This window comes from Diplotaxodon limnothrissa, linkage group LG14 (genome assembly GCF_057381915.1).
Source record: "Diplotaxodon limnothrissa isolate DT_005_m linkage group LG14, D_limnothrissa_male_GT1.1, whole genome shotgun sequence".
In the NCBI taxonomy this organism is placed as follows: Eukaryota; Metazoa; Chordata; class Actinopteri; order Cichliformes; family Cichlidae; genus Diplotaxodon; species Diplotaxodon limnothrissa.
The window spans coordinates 4016178-4027573 of NC_140609.1; the positions used below are offsets into that span (position 1 = coordinate 4016178).

Consider the following 11396-nt stretch of genomic DNA (forward strand, 5'->3'; position numbering starts at 1 on the left):
CAGGTTCAGTCATCGCAAACTAGAACAAATTCTCTTTTTAAATAAAAATGAGAAAGGGTTACCTTAAATGCATCATGTTTTTAATTTGCAAGTTCATAAGCATTTTCCTTTTCCATTTCACAATCAATTCTACCCCCAGGTCAAAAATATGTCTGGGGAAATTTCCCTAATATAATATTATTTATAAATACACCCCTCCGGCGATTAATTGCATACCTGCATGGAGGCAAGACCTCACAGCAGAAGCATACTCCATAATGTGTTTTACATTATTATATGTATATATTATATGTAACCTGGTATTTTTCAATTATTGTATTTACCAACATCAAGAAGTCACAAGCAAAGAAAGACCACACCATGGTGCATAACAAGGAGAGTTTACTGGTCAAAACTATTTATTAAACAAATAAAACACATTTTCTATTTCATTTATGTTAACCAGAACACATACAGATGAGTGGCTAAGTGGAAGAAGATGGATGGATATGAATTCTCTAGCTGGGCCCACGTCCTCATTTTTGACAGCGTTTTAGTAAGTAAAAGTGAATGCTTTGGCATGAATTGAGCTGCGGTTCGGGTAAGGCCTCGAAGGGGACTGGTGACGGCTCGCGGGCCTGGCAGATCCCCATGCACTAAATAGACATGAAGAAGTTAAAGAATTGAAAAAAAGAAGGGAGGTTTGGGCACGTAAACGAGAATGAACAGCTTGCAGAACCGAGGGAACATACATAGATGACAACTGGAAGGAGTGTGTTTGGAGGTGTGGTCCGGCTCCTGAAATTCCGATATGTAATCTCCAATAAAATTGTGTTCATACAAAATCTATGAGTGACGACCTCATCAGCAGTCCAAGTCAAACTGGGCACACAGACCTGGGTTCCTTCAAGCCAATCCAAACAGATGACGGAGATGTACTTACGAATGATTCCTTGGACTTTGGCTACCAGGCCACCGGGTGGACATGGTGAGGTCTTCTCAGAGAAATCGCACGAGTACAGGACATTATCCACTGTGGTGCCATGCTCGCTATAGTTCAGAAGCTCATAATGCTTGGTATTCTGAAGGACGACAAACACACACACACAATTTACATCTTGGTCACTAACAACCACAGGAGTGCTCTGCAGAGTGATGTAGTTTAATAGCCTCACCTCGTCATAGAAAATACAGGCATGTTTCCCCGATACGTAGTTGCAGTGACCGTAGTTTGTAAGGCACACATCCATGTCAGCACCTTAAAGAAACAGTTAAAGACTTAAACACCCTTTCCCACAACACAAAGAATACAGATTTGCAACATGGATTTTTTTCTGCAGTATTGCCGTGTCAAAATGTATTTTAATGACCTGCACTCCAATGTGACATATTGTGTTTTTGTTCAGTAGTTTTTATTCCACATGGTCCTGTTGTGACCCTCACAGGTCTAAGAACTTACTTTCACAGACAACTTGCTTAAAATACTCCGATTTAAAGATGACGGTATCAACTATCACTCAACCTGACTAATGATGCAGAGACTGGGAGCTAGTACAGGCTCAGTACATTATTATATTATACTCTGTCGTGTACTGCTGCCTGTCGTGCAGAAGTACAGTCATGGTTAAAAGGATACCTTCTGTCAAGGTTTACATATTGGGACAAAATAAAAATCATCTTGTTTTTAGCAGGTCTTGAAATTAAATCTTGATATATAACCTCAGATGAACTATAAAATATGACATTACACTGTCATGTATTTGACAAAACTAAGCCAAAATGCAGAATTAGTGTATGAAGCACTAAGAAAACCCTTGTTGCTTCCATAGAAATAAAGATGACAAGTAGCAGGTACATACTGCTGATCAAACACAACTGATTAACTGATTATCAGCACGAGTGACCACCTCTATAAACTCAGAAGCATTCTGGTGTGTGTCGACATAATGCCAAAGAGGAAAGATGTCTTAAAGAATAAATGAGTGCTGCATGTCAGTATCTGAAGTTGCATGAAGCCAGTCCCAAACACGCTCATAATTCTACCATGAGAAAGATTATTCACTATTCAAGTGGAAAACATGCAAGACAACTGCAAAACATTCCCAGGAGTTAAAGTCCAAAAACAGTCACCAAGGATCAGGCAGTGCAATGACTCCAAGCACGTCAGCAAATCTGTCTGGTGGTTCTGCAAGCTGATGAATGATGGGGTGACCATCACACTGCTTCTGCATCACTTCCCAGTTTTATATCTGTAAGAGTGATTAGCTCAGAGCCAAGACACCAAACCAGGGGCCGTGGTACACCTGCTGTGTTGGCAGCTTTGCGTGTCACCAGTAATACCATCACACACCTATATCCATTCATGCTAGCTGTTACGGTGCATGTACGTGCTGCAGTATTCTTCTGAACAATAGGTGTTGCCCGTCCTCCAAATCAGCGCTGGTATAGAAGGAGAAGAAGTCAAAGTTGGAAGCCAAGGAATTTTAAAGTTTTTGCCAAGTTTCAAAGTTTCAACATCTCCCTCTGTGAAACCTGTGAACCTCTAAACTTCTGTACTGATATGATGTTAGGATGCCATTAAAAACAGACTTTAACCCAGCTGCAGCAGCAATGCAACAACACACCAGATTATAAAAATGGAGAAGTGCATGACCAGCAGAGATGACAGCTTACAACATGTAACATCAACTTTGCTGTACGGTGACATTTGCCAGGCACCACACAGCAGGTATGATGGGGCCCTACCTATGTTCTACTTCGGTCTTACTAAACTTTAGTCACAAGGCAAGAATATAACCTAAATCAAACATGATTAACTAGAGTTTGGTGAACTGGTAAAAAAAAACTACGTGAGAGCAGCTTTAATGCTGTTCTCCTACGTGAACCTTTCCCCATCACAGGTGAAACCTAAGAGTGGCTCAGAGCCAGGGCACAGAATGCAGCAGGGTCAAAGTCACAGCGACTGAATGTCCTACCTGATCCTATGTGTAACGTCCTATAGCACATGCTGACAGCTGCTCCTCTTCCTGTCAGAGGGTAAAAGACCGCTCTGGCTTGCACCTTTTTCTGACCTGGAAGGAGGAGAGTGTAGGTTTTAATAATTAGAACAAAACAGCAATCAAACAGCAGAAAAACTGACTTCTTGACAAGTAAACAGACTAAACTGTAGTGCAAAGGTGTCTTACTGTTTGGGTGGGGTGCTGAGGTTTTTGGGGTAGTGCTGGTGGTGGGGGGAGGTTGAGTGCTGGGCACTTTGGGAGCAAAGAGCTGCTGGATCCTCTGATAGGCCAAGAGCTTGATCATCTCTGCATCCAGTTTGTCCAGCTCGATCGATGTGCACAAAAACACAAACGCACACAACCGCTAGAAGCTAATTACATCTTGTAGGTGGCTGTAGCTCAGGTGGCAGAGCAGGTCAGCCACTAATCAGAAGGTCGGTGGTTCGATCCCAGGCTGCCTCCTGGCTGCATGCCAAATCTTGGGCAAGATACTAACCCCATGTTTGCCTACTGGTGGTGGTCAGAGGGCCCGGTGGCACCAGTATCAGGCAGCCGCTGGGCAGCTGTGGCTATAATGTAGCTTGCCAGTGTGTGAATGGGTGAATGACTGAATGTAGTGTGAAACGCTTTGGGGTCCTTAGGGACTAGAAAAATGCTATACAAATGCAGGCCATTTACCATCTTCGTGTGCTTCATAGCAGAACACAGCAATACGAAGGCTCTTAAACTGTCACATGTGGCCGCAGAGTGACAAACTCACCCCCATCCTCCTCTTTTCCATCCTTCATGCAGCTGGACAGGTTGGTGATGGAGGGCAGTGTGTTGGGCAGCAGTGAGTCCGTCAGTGCAGGAGCAGCCTTTATGTCTGAGGGACAGGAGAGGAAAAAAGAGACAAACTGATGAAATGAGATAAAAGAAGGACCAGAAAAAAGACAGTTTTTGATAGTTCACTATAAAGGAAAAAAGTGCACAGGAACTATTACTGAGATAGAAGGCAAAGCAAGTTGTATCTGAATAACTTTTTTTTCTTCATAACTCAGTAACTGAAAATAAAATGTGCTCTTAAATGGCCATGTATCCTTTTGGTAAATGGGGCTGCACGACACAAAATATGCAAGAAAACTGTTAGCACCATCGATTATGTCAGCAGTGAGTATTCAATTAATAGCAACAGTAAACATTCAAAAGAGAGAAAACTCAGGTCTTTTAAAATGAACGTTTCATTTGTTTCCACTTTAGAAAATGCTTGTTTTGATAGTTTAACAATACACAGAATCTGCCAAAAGAGCTCAACTCTTTCACTGTATTTACATCCCATATCACAATCACATTTCCACTTTCTTGAAGAAACATTTTCCTAAAGACAAAAAACTGATAAATTATTAGAAGTAGAAATAACAGAATCACAATTTTAAGTGATCTGCCAAATAAAATAAGCTATGCATCCTAGACTGAGGCATGAAATAAAAAGGCCTTCTTCCCATCTGCTTGGAGCTCTTTCTTACATTATAAGGGGAAAAAAGAGTTCTGACAGTATTGCATCTCCTGGATGAAGCAGAGTTGGTCAGTGTGCACGCGTGTGAATGCATGTCAAATCAAATCAAATCAAATCAAATCACTTTTATTGTCACATCACATGTGCAGGTACATTGGTACAGTACATGTGAGTGAAATTCTTGTGTGCGAGCTTCACAAGCAACAGAGTTGTGCAAAATACAATAATGTAAACAAGCAAATACAAGAATGGCTACATCTGAAACTAATAAATATATGTACAATATATAATAGTATATGCATTTCTGGATGTGTATACTAAATATTTTTCTACGTGTGTGTGTGTGTGTGTGTGTGTGTGTGTGTATTTTACAAATTAAATAGAGTAAACAATAAATAAAAATATACAGAGTTGAATATGTGCAAAACAGTGGCATTACTGTACAGTATGGAGTGCATAATGTTAAAGTTCCAGTAGTGAAGCTGAGGTGTCTATGACGTGTTCAGCAGTCTGATGGCCTGGTGGAAGAAGCTGTCTCTCAGTCTGCTGGTACGGGACCGGATGCTGCAGAACCTCCTTCCTGATGGAAGCAGTCTGAACAGTTTATGGCTGGGGTGACTGGAGTCCTTGATGATCCTCCCCGCTTTCCTCAGGCACCGCTTCCTGTAGATGTCTTGGAGGGAGGGAAGCTCACCTCCAATTATCCGTTCAGAGCACCGCACTACTCGCTGGAGAGCTTTGCAGTTGTAGGCGGTGCTGTTGCCATACCAGGTGGTGATGCATCCAGTGAGGATGCTCTCAATGGCACAGTGATAGAAGGTCCTGAGGATGCGGGGGCTCATGCCGAATCTTTTCAGTCTCCTGAGAAAGAAGAGGCGCTGCTGCGCCTTCTTCACTGTTTTGTTTGTGTGTACTGACCACGTAAGATCCTCAGCCAGATGTACACCAAGGAACCGGAAGCTGCTCACTCTCTCCACAGCAGCGCCGTTGATGGTGATGGGGGTGTGTACTTCTCTGCACCTCCGGAAGTCCACTATCAACTCCTTTGTCTTTGCGACGTTGAGGGTGAGATGGTTGTCTTGACACCAGTGGGTCAGAGCGCTGACCTCCTCCCTGTAAGCCGTCTCATCACCATTGGTGATAAGACCCACCACTGTTGTGTCGTCCGCAAACTTCACAATGATGTTGGAGCTGTTAGTGGCTGTGCAGTCGTAGGTGTAGAGTGAGTACAGGAGAGGGCTCAGTACACACCCCTGTGGAGCACCAGTGTTCAGTGTGATGGGGGATGAGGTGATGCTGCCCAGTCTGACCACCTGGCGTCTGTCAGACAGGAAGCTAAGGATCCAGCTGCAGAGGGAGCTGCTCAGTCCTAGATCCTGCAGTTTCCTGTCCAGCTTCGAGGGAACGATGGTATTGAATGCTGAGCTGTAATCTACAAACAGCATTCTCACATACGTGTCTCTCTTCTCCAGGTGTGACAGGGCAGTGTGTAGTGTCAGGGCTATGGCATCATCAGTGGACCTGTTGTGGCGGTATGCAAACTGTAGAGGGTCCAGTGAGTCGGGTAGTGCAGAGCAGATGAAGTCCCTGACCAGCTTGTCGAAGCATTTGCTCACGATGGGGGTCAGGGCTACAGGTCGCCAGTCGTTCAATGAGGAGATGGTGGAGGATTTGGGTACAGGGACGATGGTGGCCATTTTGAAGCAGGCTGGGACTACAGACAGAGAGAGGGAAAGGTTGAAGATGTGCGTGAACACTCCAGCCAGCTGAGCCGCGCATGACTTGAGGACGTGGCCGGGAATCCCGTCCGGACCAGTAGCTTTGCGCGCGTTCACCTTCCTGAAGCACTTCCGCACATCCTCCTCAGACACAGTGTGCGCACTGACGTCATCCGCGGTGCGCACACTGTCCGGTCTCATGGTGTTCGCTGTGTCGAATCTAGCGTAGAATATGTTTAGATCCTCACACAGAGAGGCCGTGGTCTGCGGTGTGCTGGTTTTCCCTCTAAAGTCTGTGATCGTGTGTTAAAGATGGTAAATGGCCTGCATTTGTATAGCACTTTTCTAGTCCCTAAGGACCCCAAAGCGCATGTGTGTTAAAGTGTGCGAGTGAATGTGTGTAAGCCTTCAAACAAGCATGTAGTGAAGTGAAGAAAGGTGAGCATATAACCATTCTCAGTTCTGAGGCCTTCTCTGTGCTTTAATGCAAAACAGACGTTATGAAAGTGGAGATGTTAATACTAATAATAATTCAGCCTAACAGCATGACTATTAACACAATTTCTTAAAGTTAAAAATTTATTTATATCAAGGTTCAAGGTTCAAGGTTCTTTATTTGTCACATGCATAGTTATACAAGTATAACACACAGTGAAATGTAGCCTGACACGCTCCTCGACATGTGCAAAAAAATTGGGGGGGGGGGGGGGGGGGGGGTGTAGAGGAAGAACATTATATATATATATATATATATATATATATATATATATATATATATATATATATATAGTATATACACTGGGTGAATGTGCAGCAGTAGCAGCAAGCAGGTGAATTCTGTACATTAATATGAATAGACATCTGACTATTTTACAGGATAGACAATATAAACATATTTAAAATTAAAGGAATTGAAATGTACATTGTGCCTTGGTTTAGTGTCTGGAAGAGTCCTGTCTCAGTCAATTATAGATGATGTGAGAGGGCGGGTGTGTGTGTTTAGGGCACGGATGGCTTGGGGATAGAAGCTCCTCTTGAGTCTCTCTGTCCTTGCCCGGAAGATGCGGAACCTTCTACCAGATTGCAGAAGTTGGAACAGTTTGTTGCCAGGATGGGACGGGTCCTTCAGTATCTGCGCTGCTCTAGTCCGGCATTTCCTGGTGTAGGTGTCCTGAAGCGGGGGGAGAGCAATCCTGCAGCAGCGTTCTGCTGTACGGATCACTCTCTGGAGAGCTTTTTGGTCCTTCACACAGCTGTTCCCAAACCACGATGTCATGTTCTGTGTGAGGATGCTCTCCACAGCGCCTGTGTAGAAAATCCTGAGGATCTTTGGAGAGACCCTGAACTTCCTCAGTTGTCGTAGGTGATACAGGCGCTGCCTAGCCTTTTTGGTCTGGGCCTGAATGTGGGCAGCCCATGTCAGGTCTGAGGAGATGTGGACACCAAGATACTTGAAGGACTGCACCCTCTCCACTGGAGCTCCATTGATGATAATGGGCTTGTCCTCTGGGATGGAGGAGGAGATGATGTTCTTCAGCAGCCTCTCAAACACCTTCATTACTACCGAGGTCAGTGCAACTGGCCGGTAATCGTTCAGGGATGAGGGTTTGCTGTTCTTGGGCACAGGGATGATGGTGGATCCTTTGAAGCATGTGGGGACCACAGACTTCACCATGGACTCGTTGAAGATGTAAGTGAACACACCTGCTAGCTGGTCAGCACAGCAGCGCAGCAGACGGCCGGTGATGCCGTCTGGCCCCGCCGCTTTCCTTGTGTTCACTCTCCTCAGTGCCGCTCGGACGTCATGCTCTGCGATGCTGGTCACCGGTCTCTCGCTGATGACGTCACTGTCCTCGGTAGTCAGGCGGTAGATAGCATTAGAATAGATGTCAGACTATTCCCCTGCATTACCAGAAGCAGTCTGTTCTCCCTGCTCCTGAGGAGCAGTTCTCCCACAGTCAGCAGCCCAGCGACAATGCTGTGCTTGGTAAGATGATGTCAATGCTCAGGGAGCTGTTGAATAAAGTGAAGGCTGGGGATGAACATTCCCCCTCACGGCAGGGTGGCGGGCGAGTACAGAACCGGGCCCCTTCGTTCAATGGCAGGAGCTGTCAGGTCTGTAATAAGGAGGACCACACTACACAGTCCCATTGCCGCTTTGCCCGACTCTGTTTCCCATGCTTTCAGCCCGGTCACACACGGCGCTCGTGTGCCAATGGGGCCTCTACGGGTATTAACACCCAGGGAAACTAGACGACCTGTGTTTTGAGGGAGGCTGTACAGGTCATGAAGAACACTCCCACACATATGATGCAGCAGAGCTGTATGACAATGTAAAGGACTTAGACAAGTCTGAGAGAGTTATTTTTCAGGACACACAGAGAATCAGCAGCAGTGACAGCCTGTTCTACACTCCTGTTACAATTGGAGGCAAGGCATCCCTTGGTGCTATGTTGGATAGTGGTTCAATGGCCTGTTTTTTGAGTGAAGTAGCACTGCAGAGGTTTGCTGCTGCTGGTGCTATTGATTTGAGCAATCAGGGGGCACCCACTGTTGTTTTTGTTGGCTGTGGTGGTGTACGAGTGAAGCCTAAATCAGTGGTGGAGCTCGACATGGAAGTGTATGGGTGTCATATCTTGGTTCCAACCTTTGTTGTTGAGAATCAACAAGATTACTTAATTTATGGCTCGAATGTCATCAGACATTTAATCCATCAGTTCAAGAAAGATGCAAGCTACTGGGAGGCAGTTTTGACGTCGGGTTCAGGGCATCAGGAACTTGAACAGTTCCTCTCTCTGCTTGCTGGGCTGGAATGCTGGTCTGGTACTGAGGTACCAGACAAAGTGGGCACAGTCAGGTGCAACAGGGCTGTCACCCTGCCAGGTAACAGTGAGTTTCTTGTATGGGGGAAACCTCCTAAAGATGTTAAGATTTCTCCCGGCTCTACTGTGGTTACTGAGCCAACCCCCTCTCGCTCTGCACCCAGGGGCATCATGGTCGCTAGAGTGGTGACTCCTCTCTGGGGAGACAGGTGGGTCCCACTCAAGCTCCTCAATGTCACAGACAACCCTGTTATTCTGTGGAGGAATGCCAAGCTTGCTGATGTCTACACCTGCTTTGCATTGGAGGATATGGAGGTTCCAGAGCTCAGTCAACAGTCTACTCGTACAGAGCCCACTGGGACATCTGTACCCACAGTGGATGTTGGTACTGTACAGGAGAGGCTGGACCGTGTTGGCCTGGGTGACCTGGACCTAAAGTCCTGTGATGTGTCTCCGGACTGGCAAGAAAAGTTGGCTGACCTTGTGGTCAATTATCAAGATGTCTTTTCTCGCCATCAGGCGTGTGCCTCCTGCCGAATACCACAAGCTCCGCCAGGTTCTTAACAAGATGGAGGAGAGAGACATACACCTTCCAACAACTGCTCACACTGTCTAGCAAATACACCGGACAATTACATCCACGCTCTTTGGTTCTGTCCACCAGTTCAGACGTTTTGGCGTGAGATATGTGAAGACTTATCAAAGTGTCTGAAATGTAACATTCCAGCCTCCCCTTTAGTATGCTTGCTGGGCAACTTGGATGTGGTCACTGCAGAAATAAACACAGCCCACATTGTTTTTACGGCCCTATGCATTGCCAAGAAAATGGTCCTCATTAACTGGAAAAATAAAAATAATCTTAATTCTAACCAACATAAAAACCATCTAATAGATCACATTAGTCTTGATACAGCCTCTGCCATCACATTTGATCAATCCCTTTGGGTCTTTTGATTGGCTTCATCACCTAGTGGGGGTGGGGGGTCGTGGTTTGGTCCTGCCTTCGCTTTACCAGTCAATCGGTTGCTCCATGTAATGTCCACTCAAGAGGTCGTTAATGATGCAAGTCAGATAATTGGCAAAGTCTCTAAGTCAAGGCTTTTCAGTAAGGTTTTTCTTCTACATTGTGGTTTCCAGTTTGGTGTATTCTTTGTTCCATTCTGGTTTTCATTTGCACCACCATGTTTGAACTTCAGTCCCGATGCGGGGACATTTTTTTTTCTGTGGGGCATGGTTTGTGTGGGGTGTAGACGGCATCCTGCATCCAGGAGTTGTAGTGAGTTGGCGCTGCTCACTCTGCTTCATCCTTTTGGGGATACTTCTTGAGTTGGTGTGTCTATATAACCATGTCGGGTCTGTTTTCTTTTGGGTCTCTCTTTTATTTTGTTGATTTTGGTGGATGCTGTGGGTTGTGCAGAGTACAAAAATATCGATATTATAATATAAGAATCGATTCTAGAACATAAATTGCTGGTATCGGAAGAATCGATATTTCAGTATCGATCCGCACACCACTAGAAAATACTCCCAAGCTGGTGGTAGGTGCTTGTGAGCGATACTGTTGTCAATTTTGTATGTGTATTAATGAAAACATTCTTATGGTGGTAATTGTCAACATGTATTTTGATTGTAAGCAGTACTAGCATGTATCCTGAAAGTTACAGGCATTTTGATGCATGGGTAGTAACTTTATTCACAAGTAGCATTTTTAGTTAGCATGCTAAGCTAATACTCGTTAGCTAGTCGGGTGCTTGTTGACTTGCACTCAGCTCTAATGTTTCTCTATGAGATTGTAATTGTTCTAATTCTTGTTAACAGAACTGAATGTTGCAGTTGCTTTGCACACTGTTAATGACGACTGTGTGCTGTTTTCTTTGTACCAGGTAGGCGCTGTTAAGTATAAGTTTTAATTGATGCTGTTGTATAGGAAAAAAAATGATAAACAATGATGATTTGTTTTATAATAGAAAAGCTGTTTTTATATGTTATTGTTGTTGTTGGTTAGGAAAAAGGAGATATAATGTCTCTTATCACTCATTTACCACAAAGAGAAAAATAAATAAATAATACTGCCACTATATGATCACAGGTTTGGTTTCAGCTAGAACTTTTAAAGAAAGACTTTGTTGCTGTTATGTTGTATAAATATATCTTAGTCATTTGTTAAGTGTTATGTTTGGAAGAAAAGAAAAGGAAAATACTCCCCAGCTGGTGAACTGAATGTTGCAGTTGCTTTGCACACTGTTAATAACGACTGTGTGCTGTTTTCTTTGTACCAGTTGCCAGAATAAAGAGGGAGCCCAGAGTAAGGGCAAGTCCAGCGTCGCAGTGCCGTCCTTTCTACATGGGCATATCGCACCACTTGCACCATAGACTCACAGAA

The 11396-nt window shown here is 44.6% G+C and overlaps 1 protein-coding gene across 1 annotated transcript; it reads right to left on the reverse strand.

The window, feature by feature from the left end:
* Positions 1 to 515: 515 nt before the first annotated feature.
* LOC146618245 (PHD finger protein 12-like) lies at positions 516 to 9186 on the reverse strand. The gene is made up of 7 exons (XM_085371473.1): positions 9105 to 9186; positions 3713 to 3843; positions 3165 to 3303; positions 2955 to 3050; positions 1155 to 1237; positions 876 to 1061; positions 516 to 635 (listed from the first exon to the last, which is right to left on the reverse strand). Exons 1-7 carry the CDS (start codon positions 9184 to 9186, stop codon positions 516 to 518), a joined length of 837 nt encoding a protein of 278 aa, XP_085227599.1.
* Between the last annotated feature and the right edge of the window lie 2210 nt (positions 9187 to 11396).